Raw genomic sequence first — 20,095 nt, forward strand, 5'->3', positions numbered from 1 at the left:
AAGGTTGGAGGAAATGCTAAACAAAATGACCAACAAAATACATTTGCTTCACAAGGCACAGCTAAACAAAAATAACTTCAGAGATGGAAACTAGAACCAGTGACCACGACCCCTCCCATCTCAATTTATTATCATAGAGAAAGGGCTGCGCTCATATGAGCCTAGAGGGCTTGAGGTGGGTAAACCACATAAGATACCACCACACCCTATTACTGCTCTCTTTCTTTTCCATAAAAAACACCAGAAATGGACTTTCCAACCTGAAACCCGACACTGTGAGGTTTTTACGCCAAAGTTCACTTACACAGAGCGTACAGTGTTTTAAAAAGTCTAAGTGCTTGGTTACATTTGTTGTGTGAAGATAAGGCCATGATATGAATCAATACCTGCCTCCTGGAAGTGTACAAGGCTATATGTTGCCAATGACAAGGAACTGTCATAATTGTTTACTTCCTGTGTTAAATCCTACCTAACACCCCACTGTTAATCCTTTGGGTCATGCAGGGAAGTCAAGGTTGGCTTAAATTGATCGCTCTAGGCTAAGGTCTATGGGATGGCATTTCTCTATGGGTATTTGGCATTGCAGTTCATGTAAATGCTCACAGTGGCAAAAACATGGCAGAAAGGTTTCATTTGAGACTTGTGACACTTTGTCTACACAATGAATATCTGCATCTTTCCTTAAACGTTTCCTTTTTTGTCTTTATCATATGTACTACTAAATGTGATGGTCACCTTTTGCTTAAGCATGTATTTCATAATATGACACTCATTTAGCACCGCATAATTTGCATTTCAGGGCAACCTCTTAAACTACTGCCTTTAGAAATACCATGACACGTCAACAAAACGTGAACAATGTAGAGTATTTTACTCAACCTAAAGCAGTGAGGTCATGCAATAACCAAGCTATATAAACAGATATTATATTTCTGGATGTTGACCACAGGATGAAGATGTTGTATAAATAGTTCATGAGGGAAAGTTAGTATTTAGACTGCCAAAGTAGAGCGCCAGGCCAATCCCTCACAATATCACAGGAAGGCTAACTTGGCCGCCCCAACAATCCATGTTTATGACTTCCACAGTGTGAGGTAGACAAGGCTTTGGCCTGGTCCTGCCGTGTCTTATGCCAACACAAGGTCAAAAAGATACCAACTACATTCACTTTCCGAGCCCCCTTGCAATCCTCTCTAGTTCAAACAAGACAATCCGTCTTGCTCAATGTCTCAAAGACATGAAGCAAACGCGCCCTGGCGTCGTCTAAGCAACAGGTGTGAGAGTTGAGCAGGCGATGAGCCCACTGTATCCCAGACATGTCTAAACTGTTACCAGGGAGGTGATACAAGACTTTGGCACTTCTGAAACCGTTGCTTGTTAAGTAACCTCCACACCCTTGGCAGTCGATTCCCTTTCAATGAAGCAGAGAAATGTAATAATAGTACGATTGAGGAAGGTAAACAGTGTGTGGGCAATGAATCACCTCCAGAAGTTGTGTGTCACATCCATAGACGTCCTGGTTCAGACACTCTTTCCTATAGCCAATCAACAAAAGGATGATGAAAAGCTGAAAAATACATCATAATCCTGAATGTCGATAGAGCCAAGAGTGGAGCTGCGGTGCGTCTCCGTCCAAAAGATGGCGAGGCAGCGGGTATTTTCCGTGGTCACAGTTTGGTCAAACAGCAAACTCAGCAACCACAGCCACATCTGGTCATCTGGTTATTGGCTGTTGCATATTCATACTCCAAGCAGCTGGACAGTTCAACTTCCACTCAGGTTTTGTTGTGTTAATATATTGTTTTTCCAGTCGGTGGGTTTGGAAAGAGAAGTCTGTGTAATTGCAATAAAACCTCTTGCGAGAGGAGAGAGGAAAAGAAGGAATCATAGTGGAGACATTTAGCAAATGTCAGACTGTTTAGTCTTTGCATCCTATAATGTTCGCCTAAGGACCCATTTCGTGAGCGCAACTGTCCACCCACACTCCAGAGCTGGCCATGTCAGACAGAGAAAAGTGTGTCGTGTTCTCCTGCCTCTACAGCTAATCCCCAGGAACACACTATTCCTGCGCATCTTCTCAAATGATAACACCCACACCAAAAAAAGAAATTATAATTTATATAATAAAGTATAGAATCTCATTGTAGCAGCTATTCTAATAATAATAATAATCCTGGTTCAACTTGTAAGTGAATATAGTTTTTTTGCTTGGATATGCTGTATGGTTGTTTCTTTAAAACATATTGTATTAGCAACAAAGATCATGCAGTAGTCATGAGCATCAAAAAGATGTTTTCATTTTGAGATATGTGAATGAGAGGGCTAGTGAATCAGAGCAGGGACATGCCTGCACAAAGGAAATATGGGCACGGCCAAACCACAGGCAACCATTTCAAGTTCAAACTAAATTATTACATGATGCAAGAGAACGTCCAATTAAGATTTAATTCTATCTGACAACAACAACCTCTGATCTAACTTCTCCCAATGTCACCAAGCGATTGCAGAAATGGTCACTTCTCAGGGCGAGCACAACAGAGCACACTTCATTCAAAGGCCCATGAAGCGACCCTTGATGTCCACTTTACAAGAATAATCTTGGGTCACTTCACAAAACCCTTTTAGCATAACATCTAATTTAAAGTCAGCGTGCATCCTGATATAGATGCTACACCACATTTTGCTATATAGAGCAGCGCAGTGTGTGTCATACAGCACATGAGAGTTCAGCTGGCACTGGTCAAAACATTCCTCTGACAGACCACACAAGCTAACCACTGTATGCCGCTCAAAGGCTACAACAGGAGCTACAAAGAGCCCAAAGACGGAGTAGTAACGGTGGCAGGGAAGATGGCACCACCAAAACAGAAGAGAAGTGAGGACAGACAAAATAATGAAGACTCCGGGATTTCATGACAACACTTACAGAGTTGAGAGTCAAAGTTTGCTCCATGTATGGCGCTGTGTGCGTGCGTTTGGCTCGTCCTCAGCGCTGCTCCACACGCCTGGTGTGTGTAAACCAGTCCATCCGCTGGAGCTCCGCGCTGTGTGTGTGAGTCGGTGTTTGCAGTGCAGAGAGACGGAGCTCAACGGGGGAGGAGAGAGCGTGCAGGAGAGCCGCAAATCCTGACAGCTATTGGGAGTTCAAAAGCTCCCTCTCTCTTCCTCTGCTGCCAGTCTCTCTCTCTCTCTCTCTCTCTCTCTCTCTCTCTCTCTCTCTCTCTCTCTCTCTCTCTCTCCTGTAAATTCCTCCTCTTTCCCTCTCAGTGTCTTTATGCCTTCTCTTGGTTTTTGCTACGCCCACAAGATAGATCTATTACCCACAGGCGTGCAAACAAGAGCTACTAATGTCTCCACACCTAGAAGGAGAGGAGAAACTTCACACTCATGGAGCAAAAGAGGTGCCCCGAATTTCCCAGCAGGCACCTGTATGTCTGAAAAAAAAACAATGTGCTTTCACTAACTCACATTAGCAGATATTTAAACACGCAGCAGCACTGCAGAAGACAGAGTCAGTGTGAACGTGAGCACAGCAGCCTGCTAATGGTGTCACCTCTGCAAAGTTGAACGTGTTGTCATCTACAGAGTGTCGCAGGCGCCAAGCATCTGTTTGGAGCTAGAAACAAGGAGTCTATGATGAGTAAGAAATAGGCTCATAGTGGTGGATTGGTGCGGTGGGATTTGGGTACATTTGCGGCAGGGCTCCGACGAGCTCTGTGTGGAAATAAATGACAAGGAGGTACAAAGCAGCACATTCTTCGACATGCCCAAACATAAGGGGATCTGACAACAAAAGCTTAGCGTGCATCAAAACACCCTTCATCACAAGATGCAGGAAAGATGAATCGGCACAAACACAGAATTGTACAGCAGTTTCCCCCTCTACTAAACCAAAAAGACACAAAACACTGAAACGTTTTAAAAAGCACGGGATTACATATATGCTGTTTTGAACTGATGCACGAGTTGCAAAAGCTACGTGTTAGAGCCTTTGTACTGTGAAATAAAATAACAAGCAATTGCTCATTCCTATAGCCACTGTGACGCACACCACCGACCATGGAAAAAGCAACACGGCCACACGCGTCCAATTTGTGATGGGCTCATCCACAACATGCAGTAAAGCTACATACAGGGGTTATCCACAGGGGTCTGCCCTTAGCACTGATGGTGAACTCCAAAATAGTCTCACGGTGTCCTTGTGAGTCCAGATGCATGCACTGACTGAGAGCTTATCATTTATTTTTGCTAAACCTGCCATGAGAACAGTCCCTTAGAACATCCTTCACAACAACATTCAAAGTTAGAGAGAGCCGCAGAAACCAAACACTTCAACCCCTCAAGTTCATACCTGCACTACTGCCACTGAATACGTAGAAGCAAGGAGTCATCTAAGGTCAACAGCTCAGTGCAGCTCATAGGCTTGATAGGTTAATCGTTTCTTATCTGTGCTATCTTTGAAGTAGAGCAGAAAGAAGACAACAGAAGTTCTCAGGCTTCACTTTCTAGTCTGTCTCTCCAGTCTGATGTACAGGCTATTCATAGAGACGTTCTCCAAATCTTTTGCGGAAGTAAAAACACCAACTTTTGCACATGTCTTTATAAGGACACACTTGGTAATGCCATCGGATGGGCTTTGATTTGCTGTGGCAGGGGCTTTTAGAAGTGCAACATCAGATCTCTGACCATGAACCCAGGGTGAAGCTCCGCCCTTGAAACAAGAGCCCAGGGGCAAGTGCTAGGTGAGGATCTAATTGCCTTTGACAACCATAAAACATCCCTATGGTGTTAATACCTGAAATGTATAGGCCTACCATGGGGTAAATTACTGTTGTTGATTAGATGCAGTCTGAATACCTATGAGCTAGATGCACCATGACAACTGATTTTCTGATTTCTCTGATGTTATTTCATAGGAAGTAGAGTGATATTAGCTAATCAGAGATATATCAGTGTGTTTCTCTGCTGACATTACAGCACAGAAATGCCACAGATACATTTGGGGTAATTTAGAAACAGTGTCACCATTACATAGTTACTTATAGTGTCCACCAGAAAGCACAGACACGTTTATTTTTCAACAGTAAAAATATCCCGATTGGGACATATATATATATATGTTATTATTCTTTGAGAAGCAAATTGAAGCGATCCATCTAAAAACATGCAGATTTACAAAACCACTTGACAATGAAAGGTTCGAAGCAGAACAGCTAATGCGTTTTTAAAGCCAGTTCTACACAATGTATGGCGAACAATGAAAAATTCACTCTCATAACTCAATAATTCCAGCCTCCCAATCATCCAAGTCTTGTTTAATCTAACACAAACTGTCATTATACAGGCAACCGCATTCTATTTTCCATAATACATATGCCAAACCAAACTCAGCTTACTTCAACATGCCAGAGCTTGATCATTCAATTCAATTGGATAATGTACAGACATCATGTTATCCATGATTTTCGCACATGAGAGGCCAGTGTTTTTGACATTACACTTAGAAAAACTGTTTGTGGCATAGCAGCTCCTGTAGGTGTCAAGTCCAGGTATTAATACATGTGCACAAAACACTGTGTAACAAAGCAAACTCAAGGTTTAAGAAAGAGAACTCCATACAATACTACAAGTAAAAAAAAAAGCAGCCAGCTTTCTGTCTAGCCAATGTTATTATGTCCCATGAAAAATAGTTCCACATTATAAGTGCAAAATAGAAAACTGATTAAAGCAGTCTGAAGCTTCTCAGTTCTTTACATCCTAAACTTTTTATATACCAATGCAGCTGCATCAGTTGTTAGGGATGATTGTGAACTCAAAAGTAATTATACTATTGATAGATGCAAACTAATTTGCAACTGCTGGGATGCCATAACCATAGCAACTAAATATAATGAAACACATCACCAAACCAACAGAAAAACAAAGTGAGGAGATCACTGCACATTAGCTGACTTGGAGCACACAAACCAAACAAAACATACATGATTTACAACTTGTTTAAAAGTTTGCTTTACAAGATACAGTAAGGATAAGGTGGGCGATCCATTACATAAATCAACTATGAAAGAAAGCATAAAAGTTGTGCTATGCACTGCAGCTGTCGTAACCTTTATAGCCATCTTTAATCCTGTGGCTGTACATCTAGAGCAGACCTGCTCAGAACCTAGGGCTTTTCAACAACAGTACTGTTTAGTGTGTGTTGGGACAATCCTAAGGGGATCTGTGTGGCGGTGTGCCTCTTTGAGTACAAAGTGTGGTCTGCAGGTGTGACTGTTGTCTAATGTGTGGACATACAATACAGTATACCACTTTTTGGTTTGTTTCTGTGTCTGTCTTTGTGCTTTCAGAGCAATCTTGAGATGTAGGACCAGTGTGCATGTTTTTTTTTGTGTGAATGTAAATCAGTGTGTATGAGTAATGCATGCATGCAGAGAGTTCCTCAGCAACATTAATATGAGAAAATGTGAGCATGACATTCAGTCGTGCAGCAGTGCTCATTAGCGAGGCCAAACAAACAGGACCCGCCTCTGGCCCACACAAAGACCACTTTGTGAGCCACCCCGGGCCACAAGTGTAGCAGCAAACGCAGAGTTCAAGGCAACGGAAATGAAAGGTTAAAAAAGAACTGAAAGTGGAGCAGAATGAGAAAGGGGAATGGTTCAACTGAATGTCTACATTAGTGTAGCAGACCACTAAAAACCACTGATGATTTTCCATTTTTAAGCAACTTTTGTCACAGACAAACAATGGCAAAAGGAATCAAATTAAAAGCTTGAATTTTCTGGTTCAAATTAAATGAGAAAAATGGAATTAAATCTCTAAGAAAACCAATGAAAAAAACTAAACTTTTTGCCTACCTCAAGGTCGTCCAGTGATCGCGCCAGGCTGAGACGTTTGGCAGAGCGGCGTTTAGAGGCACGGGCAACACCCATACCCCAAAACCTGGAGCCCTATGAGAATAAAGAAGAAACAGATTAGCAAAAACACAACTACCAATACTATAGACAGCATAATCAACACCCTTATCCTTGTACTATTTGTAATTTATTCTGGTTTTGATCTTGCATACGGCTTATGTGAACTAATGGACTGTCAGCCAACAATACTGAGTCCAAGTTACTGTAATTCAATTCAATTGTATTGTAATTAATAGTCTTGAAATGCCTTGAAAATGCATCTTGCTAAATGTTTGAAAAACTAAAAAGGTAAAAAAGAGAAGTTGTAATAAACAGTTGTTCAATTCAAATAAAAGAAGAAATTATATGCATACATCACATATTAGTTTGCTGTATCCTTTTTCATCCACTTAAAAGTTAAATTTAAAACATTAAGAATGTGTTATGACTCTGAATTAATGAAATGATATTCCAAGACATAAAGTCTTTGTGTGCACTTTTTGTCTTAAGACCCAAAGATGATAGTTATTCATGAAGTGTATGAGAAAATGACAACACTATTACCAAAAATGACCAGTGAGCGGTGACTTTGAGGTTAGTCAGTTGAAGTAGATTGTCTGGAAAGCTCAGAGATTTTCTACTAGATTTGACAGATTTCCCTACTAAAGCTTCTGCATTTACATATAACGGGGGTCATCATGACACGCAGTTCTGTCTGACAACATGCAGATTTAAAGTTAACCTGAAATACTACAGCCCTGTTTCAAAAGTACCGAGGCAAAAGCACTAATCTCACTAACTGTCAAACCACAAGACCATAAGAGATCAGACGGAACCACCATGGTTTTCTGCCTATCACTTTAGAAAAGTTTCACCAGCCACCCCTATTCTTATGATTGGAGAGGCTGTGTCTAATGTTTGAACGAGAGTTTAAAAATTGCAGATAATCACCAGTGCATGACATGGTCTCTACCCTGTAATTTGCTTGGCTTCCTGTGCAAGATGGTCTCCTTTCTGATCTAATGCAGGCTGGGGGGACAAGAACACAATCTGCTTCTGATTTATAAACACAGCTAAATACTTTGCTAAAATAAGGTTGAAAACACTAATAAATGCTGTAAAGGGGAAGTTCAAAAACTATACATTTTGTAGCTGACTTGGACATAACCTAAAATGCCCAGAATTTTATTTTTAGCTACCGGTAACAAAAACATTTTTGCCTACATGTCAACTAACTGCATTGATCCCCATGGCTGAAATAAATAAATAAATTCAAAGATAATGCATACACATAATCGATTTCCTGAGGGAGCCTCATTTTTGGGACTATATGGATACACAGGGCCATCTTGTGGGCAGAGAGGACAGTAATGTAAAAAAAAAAAAAAAATCAGTTTCCCTCTCTGCATGTTTATGACAATGACTGCATTCACTTAAAACAGGTGCTTTCGGATATTTCAATTCACACTCAACACCAATTGACTCTTGAAAAAGTGGTATTGTATTTCATTTTAGGTGCCACCAAACTCAGGCTTACTCACACCCTCTCAGTGTCTGGAAACTCAACTCCATGTGACCATTTAATACTTCCTGTGTAGCGGTGTTAAACATGAATGAAGTACAGAAACAGATGTCTTAGTGGGACTGTGCTTACAATGGAACTATTTAATGTCACGTAAGGATATCTCATTAACACATGGCTAAGAAATTATCTGCGAGGAAACAGTATATGTGAGCAAAACTTTGCACTAGTATTAAAAATCCGATATTACCTATAAAAAAATAAACAAAACCAAGTTTTCAGGTAACGTAAATAGCCATTGGGTAAAATGTTTTAGAAAACATTAGCAATCCATACCTTTTCACATATTCAAATTGCAGCAAAGATGGCAGAGCATCTACTGTTGTGTTTTGTAAGCTGGTTCCCCTCACTGTTGCAAAGCAGTAACAAAAACGGCATCGACTGACCAGTTAATGTCACTAAGACACTTCATTCAGACAGAATAATATATATTTCTGCTGTACAAAATTATATTTATCTTGTCAGACTTCCCAAAACTTTGCCTTTGTTCTAATTAATTATCACATTTTTTTTCACCTCTTCAGGCTTCTAAAAATAAAATACAAGACAAATAAATGAAAAAGAATAGGCCTATGTCACGCAACAATTGAAGACCGGAAGAACGTCTCTGAGTGGGGATACGGCTCTTCCGGTTAGCTTTTTACAATGGCGGACCCTGATAGATACTGCTGGACCAAGTCTCTCCGCAACCTGCCTGAAGTCACCTACGACGATGTGGTTCGGATTATAAATGAACACTCTCAAAGTAAAAAACATTTTGAAAACGGCAAAAAAGGCAAAAGGTACAAGACTGTGTACAGAAACTATCATAGACTTCAATGGTAGAAGCTCGCTCTAGCCGTTCGCGGTTTCGCGGGTACGGTAAACGTTTCTATGGTAACAGCCAGTTGGACCAATCAGAGATATGGCTTAGGATTGTGGGTAGTGTAGTTTTTCTCCATAAGAAAGCAGAGCATTTAGAGGTTTTACCAGAATAGGTTTATGTGGTTTAATTTTCAGAAATCACCATATTTTTGTTGTACTGCACATTGCTGCAGCTCCTCTTTTCACCCTGTGTGTTGAGCTCTCTGTTTAAGCTACAGAGTGAGACATCTCACTTCTGTTCCATCTTTGTTGGGAGTCGCACATGCAGTAAGTACTGCTAGCTTGTCAGTTGCAGAGCATGGGCATAGACAGTAAAATTAATGGACAAAGCGACGCCGTAGACTTCCCACAGAGACCAGTGAAGTCTATTAGAAGCACTTTTCTGGTGATGGCTGAGCGTTACTGCGCAGTCTCCAACTGAGAGAGACGACGTAAATGTGACGTGAGCAACGTGTCTGAAAGTTGGAAGTCTTCTGGTAGCTGTGCCAAGAGAAATCTCAATCTTTCTGAATCTTGCAGAGATGGAGAGCGTAGGTATATGTAAGGAGATAACATAGGCACAGGGTAATTATTGCTAACTAAAATGCTAGTTAACATTAGTAATTAATTAATTAATTAAACTTAAACAGCTAATGTAAGTCAAAACTGTCTGCGAGCTTCTCCTGACTATACGGTAATTTGTCTACTATGTGACAGAAAGTCGCGTGGTTATGACACAATTGTTAGCCTATTTTTACAAAAACATCTGCTACGGAGCCATAACGTGAGGTACAAGGTAATGGAGCCTTTTATACATTGTCGTGTTTCTTTAGAAATAAACAATGGACAAATAAAGTCTTTAAACGCTTCAGATGTAAAGTTATTCGCTGTCAAAGTGACACCAAAATGAATGGCAGTCAATGGAATGCTAACGGCAGGTGATGGCTTATTAGCATCAAAATGGCCCCATAGAAGGTACGCTTTGCGGAGGCTCGCTTACCCCCTTGAGTATGAGAGAGTGCCATGTTAGCACTAGGCGAGCATTATATCGTGTGTTACAAAGTGACACGTTTGTCACGGAAGTAAAGGCTGGACTACAATAGAGCTGTTTGGAGCAGTTTGTGAACAGTGTTTCCTGTTGGAGATGGTAAGTCCCTTTGGGGTGGACTTTGGGCTTTTTCACTTTGTAAACCTATAACATGCACAAAAAGATATATAACATAATAAAGGAAAGGGAAAAAGGCAAAAAGCATAATATGAACACTTTAAAACAAGGTTGATTTCATACAGACTCCTAGCTTCTACAGGAGCAGAAACTTTCGTTTCACAACCATGTAGCTCGTGGTCAGTCTACCTCAGATGGTTTAGACATTATGGCTGATAATCTAAATCCTTATGGAGAAAGGGACTGTTGACCGGAAGTTCTTATTCCCTACTCCGCGTTCCGGAAGCAGGAAGTGTGACATAGGCCTATTGTTTAGTTGAACTGGTCACAACCAGACTACATGTTTTAAATGCTGCAGATTTTAGTTTTTTTTGGAAAAGTGTCTTACTTACATTTTTGGTACCACCATCTTTCCGCTGTTTCTCTCTCTGTTCAAGAAGCTTTTTGGTCCATTCCTCTCTGGGAGGGAGCATCATGACCTCTGCTGAGCAGTACCTGTCTGAGGGGATCTGGCTCATGGGGGGGGGCAGGTTATTTGTGCCAGTGCTAACGCTAACACTGGAGGCCCAGTTGTTGGTCACCTGAGGGTCCGGTTCACCACTCAGGACTTTAGGCCACTTTGGCTTTGAGAACCACCTTTGGCTACCTCTGAGAGGGTCTCCAAAGACACTTGCTTTTTTACCCAAAGGCAGAGGAGGTGGTGGGGGCTTAAACTGGAACTCCAGCCTGGGTGGGGGACCTCCATAAAAGCTATGAAGAGAATCAGGGCCAGGTAGTGACTCTGAAAGGGAATGTGTGCTGGCACTGTTCTCTGGATTCAGGTTTTGGCCCTTCTTGGAGAGGTTTATTGGGGTGAGGTCTTCAGCCATGGGATAATCCCATGGACAGCTGGGGAGGTGGGCCCCAGGGTGGTTTCGGATTGCAGAAGGGAAATCCCTGTCCGCTTTCTCCTCAGGGGGCGACGCATTTCCAATTCCACTGTCCCCATTGCTGCTGGCGCTGCCTTGCTTGCCTGTGCTGTCGTTCTCCTTGGCTTGCTGCTGAGCCTCCATGTCCAGTTTGACGCGAAGCCTCTCCACAGCCTCCCCCATGTCACTGTACAGGACTGTGACAAAGTGAAGGACGTCTGGTGGAGTCTGGGGAAATTCCAGGCAGCCCAAGGCATCTGGATCTGGAGTGCAGTCGAAGCCAAAGCGTCCTGCAATGCCTACGTGGTCCTCGTGGTTTCCCAGCTCTGGGTCGATGAAGAAAACATGGCAGGAGGCCCGCAGAGGACCATCCTCTGGTACACGGCCATTGATTACATGTGCTGTAGTGACCAGGCATAAAAAACGAGGGTCTTCAGCACACACAGCCCCTAAAACCAGGTTCTCAGCAGGAAAGGCTGCCAAAACAGCTCCTGCGTCGTCACAAAGTCGGATGCAGTCAAACATGATCTTCATCATCACCAGAGTATGAGTATTCTGCTCTGTTCCCAACAATCGTATTCGCTCCCGAATGGCTTTTAAACAGTCCTCCTCCGATTCTGTAGTGTTTAAAATCAGCTCTGTGGAGCTCAGGTAGCCCACCACCAAGGTCATGTTTAACATACTCCAGTCTGAATTGGCTTCTTCTGTGTCTGTAAACACAGAGTCTGTGTCCCCCACTTTGGAAGTTTCCTCATTTTGCTGCTCAGCTAAAGAGTTCCACTGTTGTGACCATTGTGACATATCAGGCTCTGACACCGGCCTCTGTTTGTTGCTGATAGCATGATTTGAGTTAAAGGAGGAATTGCTTGAATCATATGAGATAGTGCGGAGAACACCTGCCTTTTGGAAAATACAATTTTTCTGGCCAATCCCAAATTTTGCATCATTAAGAATGGGGTTCCCCATGATTCGGCTTGCAGCATGCACCACCAACCGCAAGGGTCCTTTGCAGCTGCCAATCAACTGCACCACAGTCTCATGCAAAGCAGTGGACACGTCAGTTCCGTTGATGGCCATGATGTGATCCCCCTGTTTGAGTCCCACCAGGTCAGCAGGGCTTCCCTCCAGGATGCCACTCAACAGACATGGCCTCTGCCCTGAAATAGTAAATCCATATCCTGCCCGACCACGGATGACTTCCACACCCCTCAGCTCACCGACTGCATTTAAATCCAGACGCCTCCTTGCGCCCTCAGGCTGTCCCTGTATCCTCATCTTTGTTGTAGGGCGCTGTGAGATCCAGTGTGTGGGAACCGAAACACTTGCAAGTTGCCAACACTATTGTGTTGTTGTCATCCTACAGTTACACAAAGTGGGCAAAATCAGGAAGACAATTGAAAAGCAATTTGTTTTCCATACATGAAATTATACTACATAAGAACAGAATTATCACCAGATTATCACACAGAATTGCAGAATAATTCAGTTGTCAATCAGCTTTCACCGGAGACATGTTGCGGTGAAATACAAATATGAAGCATTATACTAGGGCTGCAACACTTATTTCATTATTGCTTAATCTGTCAAATTCTTTGCCAATGAATTAAGTATGGTCTTGTCAAAATAGTGAAAAACACCCATCACAGTTTCCTGATATTATGTCTAAACAGCAAAAGCTTTGAGAAAGCCATTTGAGACTAAATAAAGCAGGACATATTCACTTTTGAGAGGCTGTTACCAGCTAATTTAGGCTCTTCTGCTCCAAAACTGACCTTAACAATTAATCAATCATCAAAATTGTAGATAATTTCCTGGTGATCAACAAATTGATTAATCGACTAATTTTTTCAGCTCTACATTACACAGTTTAATCATGTTGTTATTATTTTATACTTAAATAATACTTATTTTTTGTTGAGACCATTTGATAAAAACAGAATTACAAATACACTTTATAATACATACTTTAAAGCAAACAAAAAATAAGAGGCGGGGTGTTTTTTTACTCCAACTAAAGTAAATTATAAATCAAATTAAACACTACTATCAATCTTATTTAAGCAATTATCTGTCAGAGATTAGACAGACATCTTTTATGCCCAAACACAGCTTGAAAAGTATCCACCCCTCCACCCACTCCCCCAAAACAGAATGCCAGCTGGCTCCCTACTCACCAACAACACTTTAATCACAACCAGACTCTTTAGTTTCGGTCAACCAATGTTTTTAAATGCTCCAGTACTCTACTAACCACACAAGTTAAACACTTTCATAACCGGAAACACCTGACGAAGACCTGTGGCTTATTTATTTTGTACCAGTTATTTAAAAAAAAAAATAGTTTAAATCATAGGTTTGAACCAATGTTACGCTCGCACTTAATTTATCTGAAACTATCACCACAACGAGGCTATGTGAGGAATAACTTTTTAAGTTACCTTTTCCAGGGGTAAAAAGTTCCACAAAAACTGCCAGCGATTACATTCACGCTACTACACGTCCAAACGTTTCCATTTTCACATTACACGTCCATTTTTTAATAATTCAAAGCAATTTTTCCCGGTTGTGATTCAGTAGTCCATATGGCAACGCTCGAGAGCACCACAACCGCCCTCCACTCATTCACCCGCGGCGGAGATCACAAAGCGTCTTTCATTGTAACCATGACAGCGTAACGTCTCTAGAACATGTGACGTCCCTTTCTGGCCAATCACCACGCCTGTCACATTCAATATTCAAACGATTGGAGCGACGCTATTGGCTAATATTGATGACAGTTGACGGTCTTTATTTTGCGCTTAAGTAAATCACATTAAACGCATAGAGTTTTTTTTTAAGTAAACAACGCCATTTAAATGTAGGAAAACTGGGATTGAAACCACTTTGTAAGATATATAATTATCCCGGAAACATGCCACGGTGGAACATGTTGCATTTTAAAACGAACAGCAAACACTCACGCATTTACAGATGCGTTCTAATAAAAACACAAGTTTATTATACATATATAAATGTAAGTCTTACCCATATGGTTTCGCTATTACTGCAGTATTCCTTAAACAATGTGCATGTAGATCGCCCCCTGGCTCTTCCACACTGGAGCAGCAGCACTTGACTGTGTGTCAATACCACTCGGGGCAAAGGGCTGCAACGGACATGGTTTTACTACACATGTTCAGCCTACACCTTTGCAGAAAAGAGGAAATGACTGACAGTCATTTGCTGAAAGATAAATAATTATAAATAGTCTACTGCTACTTGCCATGAAGCAATTGTTTAGTTTTTTTATGTAGTTTTTGATAACATCAAGATAACAGGTAGTAATATTTGGTTTACATCTCGAACAAACAGTATTGCTTTTTCATGAAGCAGTGACTTCCATGGAGTTTGTGTAGTGTTTGATGGAACTAACTTAATCCCCTCCACATCCTTTTAAAATAGACACAACGGCAAATGCCTTAACATTTGGCTCTTTCAGGCCTTACCTTCTGTGTATTTTGCCTTTCAATAATTCCTCTGCAGTAACAATTAAAAGACAATAAATAAGAGACTGTGTGTTGTTTTATTCAGCAGAAATGCAAATAAGAACAGGACATTTTTGCATGTTAAAGTAAAAGAAAAAGTTTTCTGTTTCTGTCTCGCAGTTTGCATTTCTATCTAATGCTAAAAGCACAATGCCACCTATGATTAAACTATATGTTATTGTTTGTCGGTAGTCAGTTCAATTAGTGTACAGGCAGAGAGCCAATCTGTGTGGTCACAGTGACGCACAATTTGAGAATGAGTCAATGGACTCAATATTTGTCTGATTTTTATTTATTAACTAAATAAGATTCACCTTGAAAGTTATCATCAGTTGAAAGCTGGAAGTACCTTCATTATAAGAAGCTCATGTATTGCGGTTTGTTTTCTGTACAGCCACATCAGTATTGTATAATGTATAATTAAGGTTATAAGCAATTCTGTCTCATACGTGGGATATGGTAGGCCAGCATGTTTTTGTCAATACTGGCTGTGCTGCTATTGAGCACAAAAAGGACATGAGGGCTGCAATTCGTGTTGGTTATGTTGCCATTTGTTGCCAGATTCCTTCCAATTACATCAATAACAGTAGGGATTATTGCCTCATCTTCTGGTTCATAATGCAAATTGTCCTGTTTTGGCATCAAACGTTGCAATTTGTAATTATCCTGGCACAGTGAAAAAATGAAGTGACAAAATAACTGTTTTTGCAAGCCTGTTGTTCCCTTAGTGACAGCTGATACAGCTATCCCTACAATGAAAGCTCACAATGGGGCCTGACGCACATTAGATGCTAAAATGCCAGCATATGTCATAATGGTCATTAATAATGGTAATCTTCCATTAATGATATTCAGGCTGATGACACCTTAAAAAACCGTAACAGTATATTTTTGTACCTCTATATGCCACCTCTGCACTATAGGAGCTACACTGTGACATAGGCTATGCAACACGATAAACCTTAAAAATGTTCCATGTCGAACTGAAATCCAAAATAAATATGCTTTATTCTTGCTTCAACATAGGTGAGGCAAGACCATAATCTCTCCCAGACAACTATAACTCTCACATGTCATGGCTTCACTGGATCTTTGACCCCACTCTGACTCCATGATGCTGACATGGCGGAGGGAGGCTGGATCATCTTCTCCAGAAGATTCATCATACGTTCCTGCAGCTGCAGACACTGGACCTGGAGGAGGTTCTGTTGGTGCATGACTCGACGGACCTCCCTGCATGTCTCCTCTATGGCCCGGCTCGACCTTTTTTGTTGCTGGAACATGGCCTGCATCACCCGCAGTTTCTTTCTCTTCATGGACAGGTGCTTGTTGGCATGTCTTTTTCTGGCTGAAGTAGGGTGAGAGCTGGAGAACAGAGAATGGGCCTTTTAGAGCAGGCAGTGACTTGTAATAGATCAGATCACCTCTGGGTGCAAGAGCTAATTGTTAGTCCTTCAATCTAATTGTTAGTTTACATCAGCAACCTCTCCCAAAGCCAGAATCATACAGTACCAAAAGTATTATAATTATTATAATGAAAAAGGCTTAATAAACTAATTGAATTGGTTGGGGTGCCCTAGTGGCTTGGCTGGTTGAGCGTGCGCCCCATGTACAGGGGCTTAGTCCTTGCTGCAGCGGTCCGGGTTCAAGTCCAACCTGCGGCCCTTTGCTGCATGTCGTTCCCCCTCTCTCCCCTTTTCCTGTCTTCATCTGTCCTACCAAATAAAGGTCAAAAATGCGAAAAATCTATCTATATCAAAAAAAATAATAATAATTGAATTGGCACTTGTATATAGAACCCAAAATGCAGTAACTGCATATTAAGTCAAAATATTAAGATCAGATGAACCAGATAGATATAAAGTATATGTTATGTCATATATGTACAGTATAATAAAAAAAACATTGTATAGAATTTAAAGCTACCAGCTACTAAACACAGCTAAACACTGAACCAAACAGTCAACTACACAGTTAAGCAAAAGCAAGAGAGCCAAAAGCTAAAGCTAGCTGAAGATATCCACGTCTAGGTAAATGTACTTACTTTCCCCCCAAGTATTCATTACTACAAAATACAATTAAACACCAAACCAAACAGTAAACTACTTCTGCTAAAAAGGTAACTATAGCCTAGCTTAGCAGAGTAACTGTCATCTTAGTTTTGGACCACCCTAACCAGCTCTATGACAACTGAGCAACTTGTGGGCTGAAAGCTGACCTTGAGTTTTTGCCAAATGTTTTACCTTTTGGCATTCTCTTCTTCAAAAATATATATTATCATTGACACAACATTAATATATTATTAATTTGAATGCATATCCTAAAAACATGTATTCTAGAAACTAATTTTGATTTCTTGACAATATCATTATTATTATTATTATTATTATTATTATTACTATTATTATACAACATGATCAAGTAAATTTAGACATTTAGTCAGCTGAAACTGAACAACTTTAGGTGGATTGCTTCCCTGACACAATAGAATATAAAGGTCAGTTTGTCAAACTGTTATTACCTTCATCAGTGACATACACACACCAACACAATATATGTCTCGTCTAGTTCCTTTTACCTGGAGCCCAGTGTGTGCTCACTGTCAGAGCTCAAAGAGTCCAGCTCTTGTTTTATCTCCATCTCATCTGAGGAGCCTGTGTACTCTGGCAGAAATCCCAGCATGCCCTCCTCTGACTGGGGCACCAGATTGTCTGTAGACTGGGAGGAAGTGGAGGGACCTGCAACAGAGGCCTGAAACTCCAAAGAGGTCACCCGCCCGTTCTCCAGCGGCTTGGAGAGGATCTTCTCAATGGCCTTATAATACGGCCAGTCCGGCGTCTCCCCACTTTCACCAGCTACAGTTTTCAGTCGCCTGTTGGATCAACAATAGATGTTTAAAGTCATGCAGCAACAGCTGGAGTTTGAAGTCATACCTGTAATTGGACATTTGGATCTGGTGCACTTGCCTGTACTGAAATGACATGTTGGTGATTTTCATCTTGATCTCCTCTTTGAAACGCTGCTCTCCAGTCAGCTGGAAAAACCTCTGGGACATCTTTTCGTAAACCTTGGCGTTCCTCTTGCTCATCTTCAGTTCGTTGTGGTGTTCCTCCCACACGTACAGGAGGGCTTTCATTTCACCGTCGGTCCAGTTCGGGGCCCGCCTGTGTTTCTCACTGTGACCTGCCATGAGGTAGCTGAAACCGTCCTCTGTTGCCATTTTTTAAATGCTTTCTCTTGGCCTGTGCTGGCTGGGTTTGCAGAAACAGGATCTTTAGTGGGTGAATTTGAAAGTCTTTTACTGTGCTAAGAGCTGTGATGAATCTGCAGTGAGGGAGTGATACATGCAAGCAGGCACACACACCGTCCTGCCTGTGCCCTTCCCCCTAGCCTAGCTGAAAGAGGACTCAAAATGGGGCCTAAGGCGGGAGAGGAATCCGGTTAAAAGCTTTTAGTGGTGTGTGATGTCACCGTGACATCAAGTTGCCTTGGTAACGGCGAAGGTGGTACTTTATTTTCCCTCCCTCTCCTCTAACCACTCCCATCCACCTCCATTCCCTTCCACACTGCTCCACTGGTAGCACAAAAAGCTTTTAGCTGAAAGGCAGCAGTGTGAGTGCATGAGATTGCTGACAGCTTTGAAATATGAGCCTCTGGGGAGAGAAAAAAAGGAGAGCTGAGGGTATGTTTCCCTGGCAACAAGGCAATGGATTTGGTCGTCAGCCAACACACTGCTCCATTTAAAAGCTTTTAATAATAGACAAATCATTTTGAGAAGGGGAGAGGGAGGATTAGCTTTATCTGGCATGATGTAGAAGAGAGAAAATATTTCCAGTCTGCAGTGTAGACCTAAAAGGCAAAAGCAAAAACCTTTCACTGAAAAACTGGGAAACACTGTGTTCGGGGGAAATAACAGGGGGGAGACACATCAGACAAAATGCAACATGTGGTGATCAACCATAGGCACCCCTGCAACCGAATACAAAATGCTGACTGCTCTGTAATCTGTAATCAGCTTTCTATTTGCAGCCTGGGGTTGTAGACAATGGACCCCTGCAGAAAGGGTTTCTCTGACCAGTTGGAGACCCCTCCCCCATTTAGTTCTCAGTAAGGGGCGGATCTTTGTCTACTCCCATCTCAAGCACCCTAATCTACCATATTCTGTGCATTTATTTCCCCTTGTCTCTTGCTCCCTTTCTTTCTACCTGCCTGTTACCACCTTTTTTAAAAAAAAGAATATTTAGTCCATCAAAACCACACTGTCTTTTACACAAATACACAGACAGTAAAAACCCAATCCCCTTTTCCATGGAGCATTTCACCTCCTGATTTGTCTTCCACTTATTTACTTTTGCCTCCCCAAAATGTGCAGATGTGGTAATGCACTAAAACACAAGCCCACCCTCACTTCATCTTCAAAGGTGCCATTAGTTGTTGTCAGTCCGGCTTAACTCAGTTCTGGCCTGATTAGACCCTTAACCCATCTGCTCCGCAGTAACCTGACAGGCGGCCGGTGCATTTTCATACTAAATTGGCCGCTTTGCCCAATCCATCACATCTGTCACTTAAGACAAACGTTTTAAGCTCCACCATTACAGAAGTTGAAGGGCAAATGAAAGTTGGTGTGAAAGGTTTTTTGTGTGTGATTGTTTTTCCACTGTTGCCTCCAGTGTGCATAAAGGACTGTGTCTCAAAAAGTAAATACATTTGATTGGTCTTTTGGGTATGGGTTCATATTTATCGCTTTACTGACTTCCTGAAGGTAACTTTTTTTTTTTTGCAGGGTTGTGATTGTTGCCTTTGGCTCAGAGTTAAGCAGGGTAGGTCTTTTTTTTCCACGTATTTCACATTGTCTTAAATAAGACATTAAGTGAGACTTAAATACATATGTTTAAATAAATAGTCACTGACATACTAACCCTTGCGTATTTCAACATCGTGACTAAATCCTCTTGCTGGGGACCACTATAATTGTGTTTAACTATCTCCGTACATTTTCTCATTCATTAAGGTGGAAGTAATCCAGACCACTAATCCAGGAGCCAGACTAATCTACAGATAAACTGGTTACGCGCCGCTCATTTCTTGAAGTAATGTGGGTGATCTATAAAATCACACAACATTGTATAATTTAACTAACTTGACAAGACTAACCAGGATCTATTTTCCAAGAGCCT

The 20,095-nt window shown here is 41.4% G+C and overlaps 2 protein-coding genes across 5 annotated transcripts in view; both read right to left on the reverse strand.

The window, feature by feature from the left end:
• Positions 1–14,051, reverse strand: part of LOC116049014 (regulator of G-protein signaling 12-like) — a 44,894-nt gene extending 30,843 nt beyond the window's left edge. For 2 of the 4 annotated variants that reach the window (XM_035993776.1, XM_035993775.1), the window contains exons 1-3: positions 13,833–14,051; positions 10,879–12,751; positions 6,858–6,950 (exon numbers count right to left, since the gene is read on the reverse strand). In XM_035993776.1, the coding sequence (XP_035849669.1) occupies positions 6,858–6,950; positions 10,879–12,669 (1,884 nt within the window). In that variant the 5' untranslated portion in view covers positions 12,670–12,751; positions 13,833–14,051. Of the gene's footprint in view, positions 1–6,857; positions 6,951–10,878; positions 12,752–13,832 lie in introns of those variants that run through there. The other 2 variants (XM_035993777.1, XM_031298366.2) reach the window with 1 other exon arrangement.
• Positions 14,052–15,313: 1,262 nt separating this feature from the next.
• On the reverse strand, positions 15,314–18,472 carry msantd1 (Myb/SANT-like DNA-binding domain containing 1). Its single transcript, XM_031298437.2, has 3 exons — positions 17,885–18,472; positions 17,497–17,790; positions 15,314–16,283 (listed from the first exon to the last, which is right to left on the reverse strand). Exons 1-3 carry the CDS (start codon positions 18,136–18,138, stop codon positions 15,992–15,994), a joined length of 840 nt encoding a protein of 279 aa, XP_031154297.1. The 5' UTR covers positions 18,139–18,472; the 3' UTR covers positions 15,314–15,991.
• Positions 18,473–20,095: the final 1,623 nt, after the last annotated feature.

Source organism: Sander lucioperca, chromosome 17, assembly GCF_008315115.2.
Source record: "Sander lucioperca isolate FBNREF2018 chromosome 17, SLUC_FBN_1.2, whole genome shotgun sequence".
Taxonomy (NCBI): domain Eukaryota; kingdom Metazoa; phylum Chordata; class Actinopteri; order Perciformes; family Percidae; genus Sander; species Sander lucioperca.

Bases quoted from the DNA above. Each gene is read 5' to 3' on its own strand.
- msantd1 (XM_031298437.2), bottom strand. From the start codon at position 18,138: ATGGCAACAGAGGACGGTTTCAGCTACCTCATGGCAGGTCACAGTGAG. The intron at 17,791-17,884 runs GCAAGTGCACCA...TTGATCCAACAG, and splicing joins AACATGTCATTTCAGTACAG to GCGACTGAAAACTGTAGCTG. The intron at 16,284-17,496 runs GTAAAAGGAACT...TCTGTTCTCCAG, and splicing joins GAGCACACACTGGGCTCCAG to CTCTCACCCTACTTCAGCCA.